The 17,540-nt window shown below is 42.9% G+C and overlaps 2 protein-coding genes across 13 annotated transcripts in view; one reads left to right on the top strand and one right to left on the bottom strand.

The window, feature by feature from the left end:
- The window catches only part of bmp7b (bone morphogenetic protein 7b), a 17,698-nt gene extending 13,366 nt beyond the window's left edge, over nucleotides 1–4,332 (bottom strand). Inside the window, 1 exon segment of the mRNA NM_001328235.1 lies at nucleotides 3,678–4,332. Coding sequence (NP_001315164.1) covers nucleotides 3,678–4,077 — 400 coding nt within the window. The 5' untranslated portion in view covers nucleotides 4,078–4,332.
- spo11 (SPO11 initiator of meiotic double stranded breaks) overlaps nucleotides 1–17,540 on the top strand; it is a 27,321-nt gene extending 9,781 nt beyond the window's left edge. For 6 of the 12 annotated variants that reach the window (XM_025059011.1, XM_025059007.1, XM_025059006.1 and 3 more), the window contains 16 exons: nucleotides 5,060–5,246; nucleotides 6,844–6,952; nucleotides 7,958–8,151; nucleotides 9,125–9,659; nucleotides 11,782–11,895; nucleotides 12,632–12,720; nucleotides 13,343–13,409; nucleotides 13,499–13,607; nucleotides 13,736–13,822; nucleotides 14,408–14,444; nucleotides 14,597–14,706; nucleotides 14,806–14,905; nucleotides 15,281–15,318; nucleotides 15,643–15,719; nucleotides 16,127–16,238; nucleotides 17,269–17,540. In XM_025059011.1, the coding sequence (XP_024914779.1) occupies nucleotides 12,657–12,720; nucleotides 13,343–13,409; nucleotides 13,499–13,607; nucleotides 13,736–13,822; nucleotides 14,408–14,444; nucleotides 14,597–14,706; nucleotides 14,806–14,905; nucleotides 15,281–15,318; nucleotides 15,643–15,719; nucleotides 16,127–16,238; nucleotides 17,269–17,388 (921 nt within the window). In that variant the 5' untranslated portion in view covers nucleotides 5,060–5,246; nucleotides 6,844–6,952; nucleotides 7,958–8,151; ... (1 more) ...; nucleotides 11,782–11,895; nucleotides 12,632–12,656 and the 3' untranslated portion in view covers nucleotides 17,389–17,540. Of the gene's footprint in view, nucleotides 1–5,059; nucleotides 5,247–6,331; nucleotides 6,423–6,843; nucleotides 6,953–7,957; nucleotides 8,152–8,463; nucleotides 8,565–9,124; nucleotides 9,660–10,192; nucleotides 10,600–11,781; nucleotides 11,896–12,631; nucleotides 12,721–13,342; nucleotides 13,410–13,498; nucleotides 13,608–13,735; nucleotides 13,823–14,407; nucleotides 14,445–14,596; nucleotides 14,707–14,805; nucleotides 14,906–15,280; nucleotides 15,319–15,642; nucleotides 15,720–16,126; nucleotides 16,239–17,268 lie in introns of those variants that run through there. The other 6 variants (XM_025059010.1, XM_025059013.1, XM_025059008.1 and 3 more) reach the window with 6 other exon arrangements.

Raw genomic sequence — 17,540 nt, 5'->3', positions numbered from 1 at the left:
GGGGGGTGGTGGGGGGGCGGGGTGTTTACGTCACCAACCAGTGCCTCATCACATCCCATCATACTACAGTTAATAGAATTTCCTAGAATTCTACATTTTGTCCATTTCTTCTCAAACACCTGTGTTGAAAAATGTTCTGAAACTGAACAGCCGTCCTCGTCCTCCTGGACCTGTCATTGTTCATTGTTCGTTTTCTTTCTTTTTTTTGCATTAATCCTTTCATTTTCTTCTCCATTCATTCAGCTTCTATCCATTCTTCATCTATGTAGGAAATGTCCATGTTTTCATTAACATGAGGAAACAGACATTGGTTCGTTTTATGGTAAATCAGTGCATCATCTGCAAAGTATGTGACTAAGGTTAGTCAACTTTAACCAGAAACAACCCAGATTCGTTTCCTTCCACCTAACCTTTCTTTTTTTAAACTTCCAACCAACCCGTTCTCAACACTTTATCCCAGAAAAGCATTTAATTCGGTAAGAGAAAGAAGAAGGAAACTATGACTAAGGCGCTTTGAAAAGACAAAATCAAAGACATAAACAGAGGTGATGATGATACTGTTTCAGTCATCCAGGACACAAATAGCAGACATCCGACTCACGGCCTCTTCCTGTGGTCTGGGAATAGTGAATGGGCATCTCGGGCTTGGGCATAATGAGTGTATTTGCGTGTGCCTGGTTGGCAGCGTATACTGTCTTAGCATGAACTGAACTGAACTGAACTGAACTGCAGCACAGACACAGACACAGACCAAGACACAGACAGTGGGTAACAGCCCTGGAAGCTGTGGTCGGTTCAGGAGGAAATGGCCGAGGGCTAATGCTGCCAGAGACCAGGAGACCACGAGGACCAGATAAAAGAAGACGGACACACAGATGATGAGAGACGGAGCGCTCGCTCTATTTGTGTATCCTGTGAGTGGCACGGCGTGGACGGGCTGCGTTAGCGCGGTAGTATATACCGCGAGAAGCCACTGCCGTCGTCATCGTCCAAACTACGAACACGCTGTAAAGCAGGACGTGCACCAATCAACTGATGATGTAGAGGAACAGGAAGCTCACGCTGACAAGCTGAAGCTAACATCGCTAACGTTAGCTGTGTCTCTGTGATATATGTGACAGTACTGTTAGCTGTGGTGACGCCACCGTGAACTGAACGGGAACCATTTTTATTTAGTACCTCGTTCCAGTCACCAATAAGTTTATTTTGAAAGTCGTTGAACCAGAGGGAAATGTTTCACAGTCACTGGTTGTGAGAATAAAGTTTTGTTCTGAAGGAAATAGGAATCAGCAAAAACAAAACAAAAAAAAAGATATTCTGAATCAGCCAAGAAAATTGCGATCGCTGCATCTCCAACAACCATCGCTAACATCTTTAACAACCAAATGCTGCGACTGCATTAAGAACCAACCACCGCTCGCGCCGCCAGTTTGTCCAACCATCTTTACATTAGTTAGCGGTTAGCACAGATTAGCCTCGAATATTGATTGGAAGCGATCTATTTCAGGTCGGTTTGGTAACGCTACGGTTTTCCAGCAGTGGTGAAAGATAAGTTGAAATTGTCTGTGATTAAAAAGATGCCGACTCAGTCCAAACACCATCGGTGGGTTTGACTGGTACCAGGAGGAAAAACCAGCTGTGAGAGGCAGCGACAGTATTCCTCAGTAGTTGTCATCAGTTTCATAAACTGCGAGTGCGAAACCATGTGTAACAGCTGGTTAACGAACGATCGGAAAAAAAAAAAATCATGTCTTTCTGTGACGAAAATGTCCCAAACCACGATGTCGATACTGAGGTCTGTAACAATAGTACCATCTACAGCCCACCCTCCTACACATGGTGTTGACCTGGTACCGATGACCCCTCCCTCCACAGCCTTGGCCTTGAGTTTCCGAGGCCCTTGACTTTGTGAGTCTCTGTGGTCAAATCCATCTGTGTCACAGCCCGTCAAAAATAGTCACAATGCTGCAGCTCCCACAGTAATTACACAGTACAGTGGAAGAGCCAGTGTCACCCCCCCACAGGATGTTCCGGCAATGATCTTTCCAGGATTCAGTGTAAACTCCCTGCTCCCTCCACTCTCCACCGTGTGGCAGTCTCTCTCTCTCTCTCTCTCTCTCTGTTGTACTACGCTGTTTGTTTTACTCAAAACGTAGAACTGAGCTAGAATGAAGTATTACCGTGTACCGGGTACTTCATTATAACTGTTACCTTCTGAGACTTAAAAAAAACCCCAGTCTTGAGCCAGTGTTGTTACTGGTCATGTCGTATGTGGATGTGTGTGTTCATAGTAGTGCTGTGTATTGGCGAGAATCTGGCGATACGTATCGCAATACACGGGCAACGATACGATGTATTGCGATATACTGTGATACTATAGGCAGTATGTGCTACGACGTAAACACCAGACAAGAAGAAAAAAGTCAAAAAAATGAACCAACCAACATGGATATTTAACTGTTGATAAATATTGATACAATCGATATGGAATTGCGAAACAAAATATCACGATATTTCAATGTATTGTTATTTTCTCACACCCCCGTTCGTAAACTTGCTCCTTCCTGCAGCTACTGAGTGACCTAATAACTAGAACCAGACGGATTAGATCAGCACAGTTAGCCTCGCAGTACAAACCAAGTATTTTTTTTTTTTTTGTGCAGAAACGAAACCACGACAAAATACGGCAGAAGAGTTTCATCCGACGGCCGACGATTTGCACACGTTTATTTTCTGCAGCTCGATCGGGTGATAAGAGCGAAGGAGGAACTGAGTGAACTTTGAACTCATTCTGATGTTGACTTATCCATTCTTCAGATAACACATGGTTGACATATTAGCTGCTGACTCGTCCCTCGCTCTCCTCCGCGCCGTGCAGCACCTGAACATTAGCAGACGGCACAGCTGTTTGACAGAACGCCACCCTGGAATGTGACAGTCCTGTTGGCTATTAGCTGTAAAACTGCACTTCCTCTCACAGAGCTGCTCGTCCACATGTTGTTGTGGTTTCTCTCATGTCAGCCCACGCAGGTGGACCAGCAAAAAAAAAAACAAAACGTAAAAAAAGAAAACTGCAGGTAAAAAAAAATAACAAAACGTAAAAAAACAAAAAGAAAACTGCAGGTAAAAAAAAAAAAAATCTAACTTCAGACACATCTGCTGTTCAACTGGTCAAACAAACAAACTGTTTTTCTACTGAATTATTTTTCACGTTCAACAGTACAAAATACAGTATAAACCGGTGCCATAAACATAAACACAACTGTGTAAAGTTGATATTTGATTCTGCCGTATCATCTATTGTTTTTATTTTCCTCCTTCAACTTTTCTATTTAGGTTCTATTCCATTCGGTTCTATGTCCTCTGAGGACCGTGGGTCTGACCCACGTTAGGGTCTTGAAAACCCTCTCAGCCATCAGTGGCAACAAGTGGCAGCAACATTGTCAGTCAACTTTCTGACAGCGATAATGACGTCATTAACCAAACCTTTAACTCTGCACCTGAGAACCAGCAGTTTAGCATCAATGAAACGATTTGTTTTGTTGTTTTTTTCATGGTTAAAATGATAAAACAATGCTTTTTATGACCCAGAATTTGATAAAGTATTGAATGTGATGCTGTAAGTTTGTAAAGCCCGGCTCGTCTTTACTCCGGGAGCCACAGATTGAGCAGCCTACCTAAATTGACGAAGCTCATCACCATGTCTGCATCGTTCAAGAAGTTGTTGTCCTGCAGGCTGGCGATGGGGGGGCCCTGGGTGGTGAAGACGGGCTTGTAAGGATAGGAGTATCTGTCCTCGCCACCCTCCGTGGACATGGCGTTGTACAAGTCCAACATGAACATCGGGGCTGCGTTGTGTTTTCCGTAGAGGTGGGGTCGCGGCCGGTGCGGGAGCCCGAGGATCGACAGGATCTCCCGCTGCATTTCCCTGCGCTCCTGGCTCTTCAGGCGACGGTGGATGAAGCTGGAGTGGAACTCGTTGTCCAGGGTGAAGTTCGTGAAGGCGAAGTCCGCCAGGACGCAGTAGCTCCACGCCAGGAGCAGCACCGGAGCCCGTCTGTCCAAAACCAGTGCCATCGTACTGGTGCGTAATTGCGCCCGACAGTGAAACTCCAGTTGAAGTGGGTTCTGAACTGTAGTCCCCGGACAGTGTGCGTTAGAGTCCGAACTCAGTCAGTGATCCTCATGTTGAGGGAACTCTCCCACATGGACCGATGTTTTCACTGCCGATCTCGTTATCGGAGCTTCTCCGGGACAAACGCTGCTGACGCGGAACTCGCTGTTCATCCAGCTCGCGTGTGTACGTGCGTGTGAGTGTGTGTGAGTGTGTGTGTGCACCCTTCAACTCCACAGTGAAGGCTGAGAGGAGAAGCGCTTCACGGAGTGAGGAGGCGCTGTGTGCTGGGAGGAGCAGGAGAGAGAGAGAGAGGGAGAGAGAGAGAGAGAGAGGAGCCACCAACTTGGCCTTCTCTTATCTGTGGAGGAATGACTGGAGGTACCATGTGTAAATACGAACTGGTACTGATTTTTAAAAACTCACTTTATGATTTCCTCACCGCTCAAACTCAAATATTTCCTGGATCACTGCCCTACTTGTCGGATGACGTCAGATGTTTAGTGTTATTACTGCTAGAAATGACACTCGGTATCCAAGGATACGGAATCAAAAGTTCGTCACGTGACCAGTCGTACGGGGAGTCGCTCCATTTAACAAGAATATGAAGGCGTCTGAGAAAAAAATATATATATATATCAATGAAAAAAAAAGACACTTTGAAGATCAACAAGTGTTTTAATATATATATATGTCAATGAAAGAAAGAGACACTTTGAAGATCAACAAGTGTTTTCCTTTTTTTAAAAAAACTCAAACCTTTGATAAAGCTAATGCTCTGGTACAACTGCCAGGCCGTACAGGCCTAGACCGCTGTTACTGTATACTTACTGATAATGTTATTAATTATTTTCTATATTGATCATCGATAAACACACACATTATTCTCCACTTTTTTCATTTTTCGGTTCTTTTATCTTTTACTTCTTCATCCTTGTTTTTTAGGGTCATTGCGGACCGGAGCCAATCCCAGGAGCCGTCTTAGAAACAACCTGTCGTATTCCGGCTGCAGGTTTTTCGTCTGGACCAGACGTACGGACCTGGGTTTCACAGTTTGAAGCTGCAGATTACTACTTGAAGTGGAGAAGAATGGCATCCTGTCAGGAATGTGAAGGCCACCACAGAAGGAGGGGTGAGTGAAGGATTCCTTTGTTACACCATTAGATGTCAGTGTTTCTCAAACCCTGGTCCTTTATTTTTATTTGATTTTCTCCTTTTGAGAAGTGTTGTAACAGACACAGGGTACGATGATATATTGAGGTACTCCCCCCCCAATATTGGACTGGGAATTGGTGAGAAAAAAATCAATAACTGATCAATGACTGAGGAGATTGATACGGGATCAGGAAACAAAATATCAGGATAAGAACTCTGTACCTGATGCATCATTGGACCAGAGCTGGTCAGGTGACTTGACTTCCGGGGTTGGGGGATTGCTAACCACGGCTAGATGAAAAGACGCAGCGTGTCTTTGGGATGTTCTGCACTCGATTCGTCTTCCTGCTCGTTAACATGGTTCTTTGTGTTCCACTTCTCTTTATTTTTTAAACGACAGCCCGTCAGCTAACACGCCCACTGTCGGTGCTCATGTCTGTAGATCTAATCCGGTGTTTGTTTTCAAGGACCTTTAGTAGCAGCCTGCTCCGAGTAAACACTTGTATCCGGAACCTCAGACGGATTCAGTGAACGGCCGCAGGTGTTTGCGTTACAGCGGTTTAGAACCTGCAGCTCCAGGAGCATCTGGCTTCAGTTGTTACCATACAGCTCTCTCTCCCTCTTGTTGACACCCCCCCCCCCCCGCCCATTCTCCTGCTCTTTCATCCTCAAGTCGAGTCAAGTCATGTTTATCTGAATAGTTCACAAATCACATGACATCACAGCAGACGTCACTGTTTTCAGATTAGCTTAGAATTCAGACTGAGGAAATGATAGCAGGGAAAAAATGTATGTTATATTGAGTTTGTTAATATATAAAGTGAAGCAGAGTCACATTTACAAACATGAGTGAAAACCAAATCAAATCAATAGCATAGATGAGTTAGCACACCTGTGCTATTGATTTAATTTGGTGGACTCCTGGTCCGTCCGGACCCTGGTCCGTCCAGACCCTGGTCCATCCAGACCCTGGTCCGTCCAGCCCCTGGTCCGTCCAGACCCTGGTCCATCCAGACCCTGGTCCGTCCAGCCCCTGGTCCGTCCAGACCCTGGTCCATCCAGACCCTGGTCCGTCCAGACCCCCAGTCCTCACCTGTCTTCATGTCCAGAGCTGGGCCGACAGAGTGGATCAAGACGACAGGGACAGATCCTGGTTTGTTTTCGTCTTCTTTGTGACAGTCACAGTAAACAGAGGGCAGCAGCTGAGGCCCGGCCGGGTGAGATAGAGAGAGAGAGGAAGGGTGGGAGGAAGAGAGAGAGAGAGAGAGGCCTTTGACAAGGAGGAGGAGGAAGAAAATCAGAACAAACACTCTTTGAACCTTTGCTCAAAGGCACTCACAGAGAAAACAAACTGACAGAGAAGAGCTGCTACAATTCCTCTAAGTAATTTTACACTAAACTCTGTGTTCTGTGTGTACACACACACACACACTAATATTTACACAGCCAGTCACACACACACACACACCCTCCAGGACCTGTATCACCTCATCCATTACTGTGGAGCAGAATATTGAACCGTTGAAGTTCATTTTCTGATGAACTCCTTCTACCAGTCTGTGTAAATAATGCAGGGCTGCCACAGGTGGCGATGTTGACCCTGAGCTCCAGAGAAGACCACACAGCAGTGAGCTCCAAACCCCTGGAGGGTCCTTCACCACCAGACCACGTCAGAGAGTAAAGGTCTGTCTGTCTGTTTCATCTCAGTCATGTTTCAATATTAAAAACATGGCTGATAAACCAGTATAATGTAGATGATAGTGGGGTTTTACTACACTTAAGGGTGGTGGTGGAGGGGGGTCAGAGAGGGGGGGTTATGGCTCACCCACAGCACAAACTGGCATCCCGTTGAAACAGTGTTACCAGGTGGAGCAGAGCTTTGTTCAAATGTTCCCGTCTGTTGTCTCACACTCACAGGGGCCTCATGAACATATGAAATACAGCTGTGGGACCTGCAGGAGAAAGAGGGGGGCGGGGTGGGGGGGGAGATGGGGGGGGGGAGGGGGGTAAATGAAACAGCTTTGAAACAGTTCACTTTGTACATCCCATCTATCTGTGATTGAAGGTCTGTCTGTGGTGAGAGTTTATTGACTCCAAGTCCCGTCAATCTCTTTGAAATCTTTAGCTTCTTATTTATTAAACACACATCACGTACAGTTTCATCAACTCAGGAGGAGTCTGTGTCTCTGCTCAACCTCCAGTAAAGCCCTGCTTCCTGCATTTTAGACACATTTTTCCCGATCATTCCATCCATCGACGTCCCGATGAAGCTGAGGTCTAAAACAGGTCACTGCTGAAGGACCAAAAAAACAGATCGTCCTGAAGGAACCAGACGAAAGTAAAGTGAACTTGTATTGATCGTCCTCTGCTGCGGTCTCTGCTCAGTGTCTGTTTCCACTGGTGTCTGGTTTGTCTGTGACCGTGGGTCCAACCCGTCAGTTACAGCTGGTGCCAGAGTTTGTGCCTCAGTTTTAGTCTTAGTTAAGCCTCCCATAATGTGCAGCTTAGCGAGGCTTATCTATCTGAGGATATTATCACTCTGTCATCATCGCTGCACTGACACTGGGCCGGTCTCCACACACACACACACACACACACGCTTATCAGCATCCATTACTGAGGTGTGAGGACCTGATAAGGTCCACGCAGCTCCAGCCAAAGGTCCCATTTAGATTCCTGTCGTTGCAGCTCAGGGCCTGGGCCCTTTGACTCCTGCTCTCATCACCCTGTGAAGCAGCATTGGCCTGTCAATCAGAGAGGAGCCCGCTGGATGAGTCTGCTCAGGCTCACGCTGGTCTGAGGGGCCATTAGAGAGGAGGCAGTGGAGCCAGAGGAGCTCATGCCAAAAGCTGATGAGAAACAGAGGAGCTGGAGAGCCCAAGGTAGAAAGGGGGAGGAAGGGAGGGAGGGAGGGGGGTGAGGGCGCGGGGACAGGAGGTGGATGTGCTAAAGTGTGTGGATTGTGAAGGAAAAGCAGCTCTGTTTTCTATTTGTGAGGATTAGACTGATAGATCTGTATTTAGGTTCTCTGGGCCTCGAGCTGCAGCTAATCTCCCTCACCTGCACTGACTGCACACCCACCCCCCAATCTTCTTTCCTGTGACCCTGCAGCCCTCAGTCCCCCAACCCCCCCCGGCTGAGCACAAACACTCATCCTGAGACAAGCGCATGACTCGTTGCACTCTGTCTCCTCGGGTTAGAGCCTGACACTCAACTCAGATCTCTCCTGGGCCAAAGGAACAGCGGGGGTCTGAAAATAAGGTCCTTGAAGACCTGTGGTTATTTTTTCCTTTGGGTGAGGGGTCGTTGCTCATTACTTAGAGATGGCAATTACTCGGAAATTAAAGGCTAATACAACGGAAGCAACTTGCCAAAACCATTGAAGTGAAGGAACACAGTAACGATATTCAGGGTCATGACTGCGTTTGGACGTCTTCTCTATAGATCCTGACTTTCTCTCACACACACACACACAGGCCATCAAACCGTGAAACAAAACGGCAGTGTCTCTGCAAACACACAGCTTGCCTGCTAGCAATTCTGGTAGGTGGGGTTTCATGGATGACCTAATGGTTACAGAATCCTCACAGGTCTGTGTTTCAACAACAGAAGAACCCACAAACAGGTTCTGAATGTTTTTGGTCCAGCAATAAAACAGTTCTAATTGGTCAAGTACTTCCTGTTACAGTAAACTCAACTGCTAAGGACTTTTTTTTCTGCAAAAAAAAAGCATAACTTATAAACAAAATACAAAGAACAGCATAAGTCATCAGAGTTTGATTAACCAATCGTGTGTCATTTTACTCTGCAACCTGTGTTACTCTGGTAACCTTTTTTTTTCTCTCTCCCTAACAGGTTGTCCACCCTATGTCCAACAGGGGAAATGCTGCTGTGTCTGTGACAAAAACACCAGAAGATTCCACTAAGGCAGATATTGAACTTCGTAGAAATTTAGTCAGGACGAGCCCCAAAAAATTATATTCTCTATAAATAGTTTAGTTTCATAAAACAAAATAAGGTTAAAGTTTTGTAATATTCAAAATATTACAATGAGAACGTTATAATAATTCACAGTGGCAGTGTAAATTAATTCTGTTCACTGTCATGTCTAGACGTCTGGAAAACCTTAGTCGAAGCCAAATATCAAATGAAAACAAATGTTTGAGGCCTTTTTTAGGAAAAAAGAAAAAAAACCTAATGCATAACACAGACGATTGACTGAACAAAGGGCTGATGGGTATTTAAAATGTGAAAAACTTCCACCTCAGAAATACGGAATAGGCCAAAAGGCTAAGTCGGCCTTTCTGCTGCGGACGTTATTCTGATTGATCACCAAGGCCCGTGTCGGAGTGGTGATTAACACTGATGCTTCACAGCGTGAAGTTCACAGGTTAGCATCCAGACTCAGACAGATGGTCAGTTTGGACTTTTGTGGAGTAAAGTTTCCATGTTCTCATTATATGTGTTATGTTCTTGTACTTCAGTATCTTTTTCTTTTCTTTTCCGCAGCTCAAAAAGAGAAATTACCTTTTTTTTTCCGCAGCTCAAAAAGAGAAATTACGACTGTGTTAGAGTGGACAGGTCAAATTGGCCATAGTTAGTAATGGTTGTTTGTCTCTGTATGTGGTCCTTTAATCTACCGGTGCAGTTTCTACGTCTGCTGTGATTGGCTCCAGCTCCCAAAGTTAAAAAGTTAAAATCAAAATAGGATGAATTAAATATTAATTAAAATGAAAATATCCTGAATGTAATAAAAAAGTTTCTGTGAAACATGACCAAGTTAAAGGTTTAATGAAATAACCCGTATTAGGGATATGAACTCTTAAGATATTTTGCCATAAGAACTCATGATAAACATATAGCTACATAGAGTTACATATTGCACATGTTTTACCATACGTTTTTGTATTAAATTAACGTAAACAATATGTCCGAGTTACATATTGCATATGTTTTACCATACGTTTTTGTATTAAAACGACACCAGGGATATAAAGCATTGAAATCCAAAACTTTTTTTAATGATTGTTTCTCTAAGATAAACACGTGAACTGTACTTTTTTGTGTAATCCACTTATGTAATTAAAAATAAAGAAAAAGATAATAATTTTATTTCACAGTTTAGTAAGAAAAGAAAAAATATCGTCAGTGCTTCACTTCAGCCAATTAATTTGCCGGATCGGGATCATGTGACCATCTAAATCTTTCGGCGGGAAGGTGAGTTCCACTGCATCCAGAGAAGCGGCCATGTTTTCTGAACTTGACAAACTACGCACTCGGTTGATAAACGGAATTCAAAACACTCCGCAGGTGGAGGAGGGAATGAGCAGGTATATTTAAGTTAATACGTTACAACTGTTACTGTAAGGTGAAGCTACAGCTCTAACAGGTGGTGGTGGACTCTGGTAATGTTATTAGCTCGGTTTGCTGCCCGTTGGACTCTGGCAATGTTATTAGCTCGGTTTGCTGCCCGTCGCTTATTAAAATAGCCATAAGCACTTGAGACGATTGCGTCAGTGATGGCCGCTACAAAAAGCAGTTTAAAAATAGGAAAAAGTATTTGGTATTGTTCGAATGAATGAACCAATACAACCGAACCATCGGAATCTGTCGTGTTTACATTCAATCGACCTTTTCCGGTTAATTCGCTAACTAGCCTTGTAAACGTAGCAGCACAAGGCCGTTAGTCTGCGATTTTCTTTTTACTTTAAAGGTATGGAGACCTCGGGTTCGTGAGTTCTGATTCAATTTTAACATTTTTATTATGGTCATGGTTGGTATTACTGTTATCACTGAGCGAGAAAGGTATCCGTGCTACCAGATGTCTATTGTACGGCTACTCATTGGAAATTACTTTTGTTTGTAGCTATTATACTAGTTTTATTTGAAAATGTTAGGAAGAAATAGATTAGAATTGCTTTTGTTAGCAAAACCTAAAAATATAATAAAATATACTGTAAAAATACTACAATAAAAGGCCAAAATAGCAGAATATAGTGTAATGAAACACTAAGAAATTGAACAAAACATTATCATTTGAATTATTTAGATGTTAACAGAAGTCATTTGCAACCAGAACTGTCATAAGTGTCAATAACACATGGTGTCATCGCAAAGAATCACTCAGACTTTGTACTTTCATTGTTTCCTTCCGAGTGGTCGTCATAAAACTGACATTGAGTTGTATTGAAGACCTAGAACATTGGTACAGACCATAATGATACACAGGTCATAGTTTATGGCTACTTCTTGTCCACATTTTTGGCTTTATTCATATTAGAGAATTACAAGATTTTGTTGGATCAAGACTTCTCATGATCTAGGCCTAACCTGATGACTTTTTTTTTACCTTCATCCTATTACATCGGCTCTACAATAATCTGAGTTACCTTCATCCTGTTACATCGGCTCTACAATAATCTGAGTTGTTGAGATGAATGAGTGATCTTTCTGTAAAAATCCATTTCTGTAATTCCAATAAATAGTATAACCTCAGTGTGTTCTATTTCCAGCAAGGAAGTCTTGACAGCTATTGAAAATGTAATCCTGGGAATAGTGACCAGTCTGTCCAGAGACGAGGCCCCGGTCCTGTCAGTGCCCAACAGAGCCAGATGGGACAATGTCAGGTAACTGGTTTTAAATATCCCACTCTATTCGATGTTGTATATTGATTCTGTGGTGTCTAAAGATCAACACAAACATTGATGTTTAAAGAAAAAGCAAATAAAACAAACACCTCCATACACAGGGTGTATTGTGGGAGGTCAGGCCACACAGGATGATACCAGTGCTGTTGAATTTACATGTACACACTGAAGACAGTCTGAATTTGTCTGAGGGGTGTTTTTGTTTTTATTCTTATTTAAGCTTTGGCAACGTAAAAAAAAAAAAAGCCTGGAAGCCTTGAAGTTGAAATAACTTCCTGGACTTAAAAGATGACAAACTGATAAAGGATTCAAAGGGATTTGTCCACACACACTTATTTCTGAGGGTCTTTATGTGAAGAGGTTGCTAAGACCTCGTGCTCTCGGCAAAGCAAACTGTCTAGTCTTCTTTGGATCAAATCTGCAGCTGCCTGGAGCACATTCTAGATTAACCCTTTCATATGTCCCACAAACCCACAGAAGGTTTCTGAGGAGGTAGGAAAGGAAAGTAGGAGGAAGGTGCTTTTCACATAGGAAGCCCTGAGGGAAGGGGGAATTTTGCATGGCTTACAGGCTGAATATGTTTCCTTTTAACGCTGTGGAAGACATGAAACACACACAGTCTGTTCTGATATTTACATTACTTTTGTTTTTTTACTTCATTCTTTACCCACTAAAACTGCAGTGTTTGTTTTTCTGTCGTTACTTTTCACTGAAGGTTCGACCGTTCCGTTGGGTTTCAGATGAGTTCAGAAAGTGCCGTTGTTTCCGTCAGGAGCAACTGTGTTTCGTCTGTCACTAAATTTGGTGAGGAGATACTTCCGTTTCTTTAGTTCACGTTCATCTGTTAGCTGAAACCTGTGCAGCTGTACCATTCTTTTTACACCATGTGGCTTGTGTTTTGTATTTATTGTGAACATGTGCATCATCTAAAAGTCAATTTCAGTTTTAGGTGGCAAATTGGCAGTGACACAGGATATTGAAAGAGGCCTCGTGGCATCAGTTTTCCACATGTATGGACTAATTAAAAACAGAATGTGGTTTTTTTTTCCCAACTCCAGACCATAACAGTTGTGATATAAGGCAGGGATACCCAACCCCTGGTCCGCGGACTGTTTCGTAGATAATATTTGGTACTGGGGCACAGTAGGACTGTTTCGTAGATAATATATAGATAATATTTGGTACTGGGGCACAGTAGGGCACAATGGAAAAAGTATACTTTATTTTTACTGCGTTACTTCCTTCAAAGAGAATCGACTCTATTTACTTTCTTCATTTAAAGATAATCTGGCAATATTTAAAAATGTATATGTGATGTCATTAAGACTGCAATACTAACAGATGAATAAAAACACATTATTTTGAAAACTCCCTACTCTTGGTGTGAAGTATAATGTCATTGTTAAAAATTGTCGTTTGTCTGTAGCACAAATTCTCAAGATTCTCTCAGTGGTCTACAGACTGGTGCAGAGCAACAAATATGCCACAAAAAGGTAACCCCAATATCCCTCCACATCTTTGGGGGAACTTCAGTGAAGTCGTGGAATGTCAACTTATACTCTTTTACATTTTCCTTTCACAGAGACATCTACTACAGAAACATGCAGCTGTTTGGTTCACAGGCCACTGTTGATTCTATCGTTGATGACCTGTCCTGCCTGCTGAAAGCCCCTCGACGATCACTTCACGTGGTGAGTGTTATCGTCTGTGTAGGTCCCACCTTAATACGTTCAGTCTGTGTTTGTCTCTTATGAACAAAATTCCACATATTGCTACTGTATACAACATGTTGATGTGTGAGCCATTGTCTCTGTACCAGTTGGCCACGACCAAGGGATTAATTGCTGGTGATCTGCAGTACATGGAGGAGGACGGCACAAGGATCGACTGTCACTGCAGCTCTGCTGTGAGTTTGTTAAACAGTCGACAGTTACCGGCTGATTATCAATGATACTGTAACTGTAACATTATTAAGAATTACTTATTGACTTATTTAGTTGTTTACTTAGTATGTACCACATAATGCTTTTTGAGGTTCTCGGGGTCAACTGGAGGCAATCCAGTCATTCATTGTTGAAGGCGGGGTTACACCCTGGACACCTGTCCAACAGAGAGACGAGACAAACAACCGTTAACACTGACATTCATGAGTCGTTTGTCTTCACAAACCCTGCATTTTACACCAAGAACTTTGACATATTTTATCACTAAGGTTTTTTTTCCCACCACATTTGATATAATTGACTGCTGCAGGTCTCAGTAGAACATGTGGTTTTTTTCCCACCACATTTGATTTAACTGTTGCAGGTCTCAGTAGAACATGTGATAGAAATCAGCCAATCACAGCTTTACAGCACCATGTGTCCACAGCTCAGCAGGGCATCATCATCATCCAACACAGTAACACAGCAGAACCGCAGGGATCACATTGAACAGAAATGTAATCTGTGGTGAGAACTTGTTGACACACTGCTGTTCTGTTCTGTTCTAGGCTGTTCAGCTTTCATCAAATATCAGTGGGATCAGAAGTATCCTTGGTATAAAGATGGAAACGTTTTACTACTTGTACTTACTGCATCATGTCTGTGTGTGTTCTCAGTCAGTTAACGTTCTTAAGTTCTTTGAAATGACTTTGAAAAATGCAGTTCTGCCGTCAAAGGTTTTTCTTTAACACATTCAGACATTGTGTCTTCGGCGAAGTTTGTCCTGATAGTTGAGAAGGATGCCACGTTCCAGACTTTGCTTGATGAAGACTTCTGCTCCAAACTCCATCCCTGCATCATGATAACAGTGTGTGTTTCTTTGGACTCCACATTTATTGGCACGTTTAAACTTAATCATAATAATTACACTCACTCCGGCTTCTCGCGGTGTTTTGTGGTCCATTAGGGTAAAGGTGTACCAGATGTGAACAGCAGGTTGATGGTGAGGAAGCTGTGGGATGTGTTACACATCCCTGTCTTTGCTCTGGTGGACGCTGACCCTCATGGTAAACACACACACTTCACTTTCTTTTCATGTGTACACTCACACACACACACTCACACACTGTGTAGGGCTGCATGTCCCACTAAGGCAGCAGATGTTAGCACCTGCCATCCTGCCTGGTCTGCCTGTTATTTCCGTTGGCCTGATCTCGTGCAGGTGGACTGACTCTAGTTTCCATTGTTTCCATACCTCTTCACGTCACATGGCCAGACACACATGTAATGCTTTACTTTGTTCTAGGCTCCGTTACACATCCTGGTGGATAATTGCTCTGGCATGCTGGTTGTTGCTCTCTTTCTCCCTCCCTCCCTCTTTCTCTCACACTTTCTGCTCCCCCCCCTTCACCCTCCCCCCCGTCTCCCTCGTACTTTCCCAGGCATTGAGATTATGTGCATTTACAAATATGGATCACTGGTGAGTTTTGTTCTGTTAGTCCTGTAGTTTACATTATCCAACGTGACCTGTTGAACTTCTCTGTGAGCAACATGTCATTAAGTCACTCTTTAGGCCTCTTTAAAAAGGATGTAACACACACCTCAGTATTTATCACTGCAGTATCTTTGACCTGTGACGTATCATCACATCCTCGCTAATCGTGGTGTGAAACCTTTTAAAATACAATTGTGTCTGCTGACATGTTGTTTTTTTTTTACAATAAACTGTACACACAGGGCTGTTTCTTCTCTGTGTATGTGAGCAGCTGTATTTGTGTTTGTGTGTGCACGGGTATTTCCACAGTCCATGTCGTTTGAGGCCCACAGTCTGACCATCCCCAGCCTTATGTGGCTAGGCCTTCTCCCCTCTGACATCCAGAGGTTTGGACTCAACATTTACTACTTCCTACTTCCTCCTCCTGCCTCTAATTGGGATTATATTCTGGGTACATTTAAATGGTTTGTTTTGGTTTCTGTTGCTGTCGCCTTACTTTTCCCCCCTTGAAGTCGCATCGTCTCGGCGGATATTGAGTTTTAAATACATGTCTCTTTTCAACAAATTAGGGCTGAAAGGGCTTCTTGACATACATTTAATTGTAGTCCATACTGTTCTTTTTATGTTTCCCACTAAATATATATAATGACTCCTGTAAAGAGTCTATTGAAAATAAGGGGGGGGAAAGAACCTAGTGGAACAACATTGAGTCAACAGAAGAGCTTTCTGCCCACAGTCACCTTCAGGAAATTAACTCTGTCATGTGTAGTAAAATCAACATTTGATATTTTAGGTTGCGGGTTCACCAGGATGCCTTGGTTCCTCTCACCCACAGAGATGAAATCAAACTCAACAGCCTCCTCAAAAGGCCCTTCTTAACCAGCCATCCCAACTGGAAGAAAGAGGTGAGGAAAGGGAGAGGCTAAATAGAAACATATAGTGTGTGAATACAATATATTTTTATCCATATATGTGTGTCTACACCCCCATTTTTGTGGGGGGGGTTCTTTTTCTTAAAGAAATAAACGACCACCATGGTTGAAAACATGGGGGGATTTTCTTTTTCTTAAAAAAAATAAACGACCACCATGGTTGAAAACATGTTGAAAATGAGCTTCTGGAAAAGATGAATAAACCCAATATATTTATAACAGTTGAGTGACACTGTGTAGATGGCTATAAAAATGTATGGATTTTCCCAATACATTATAATATGAACCTTTACTGTCGTACCTATAATTATGGTAAAAGGGCAACTTGGCCAGTGTTTGCCCTTTTCATGATGCTGCTTTTCATGATGTTGCTGGGGGGAAAAATCACAAAAGTGAAAGTGCATCACACTGTTGTGGACCAGATGGAAATGGGTTTGTTCAATCTGGTCTCATGTTCACTTTTATGATACTTGGAGCCCAGAACTGAGTGAGAGGTTTTTTTTCTACTAGTGACTTAAAAAGTTTGAGTTTTAACCTGTGATGATGTGATGGTGGAAGGTTGATCACTCATCTCCAAAAAAATCATATCTCTACAAAAAAAACATTTAGTTTTACTGCCCTCAATAATCACTTCACCAAAGGAGCGGTGCTTTGGCAAACTAAGGTAGAGTTCCCTCTGCCTTGGAAACCTTGGAAAATTAATGTGCAACAGTTCAGTCCTGGAAAATGTTTGGAGACAGAAACAAAGTTAGGTGTCCTGGAAAATATTTCCTCCCTGCTTCTTCTTTCTGCATCTTGAGTGAAGGCAAACGACTTAGAACGTATAGATGTGACCATGTGACCCTAACGGCCAATCAGAATTGTGTGCCACCTAACACAGCTTAGTCTCCCAACTTTTCCTGAGTGACATAACGTATTAGGAAATATCTGACAACCATTTTGTTCAATTGGAATTTGCTGATGATATGAAGTTGTTTACAGTTGTTCTTTGTTTTTGCTGTAGATGGCGCTAATGCAGCAGACTAAGGTCAAGGCTGAAATACAGGCCCTGGCAACCATTGCTCCTGATTTCCTCACCAGCGTTTACCTGCCGAACAAGCTGCTCTACGGAGGCTGGGTATGAGAACTATCCTGCCCCCTAGTGGGAGAAAATGTGAAGTTATACAGCAAGTGGTAGGAAAAGCTCATCAGCATTTCAGAAAAAAAAGTATTTAATTTCTCTTTCACACGTTTATATTTTTTATTGTTATTTGAAAGGGGTATTTTTTTATTTGG

Source organism: Cynoglossus semilaevis, chromosome 10, assembly GCF_000523025.1.
Source record: "Cynoglossus semilaevis isolate Cse_v1.0 chromosome 10, Cse_v1.0, whole genome shotgun sequence".
In the NCBI taxonomy this organism is placed as follows: Eukaryota; Metazoa; Chordata; class Actinopteri; order Pleuronectiformes; family Cynoglossidae; genus Cynoglossus; species Cynoglossus semilaevis.
Note: the sequence above shows the minus strand (reverse complement) of the source record. Positions and strands in the feature narration are given on the sequence as shown.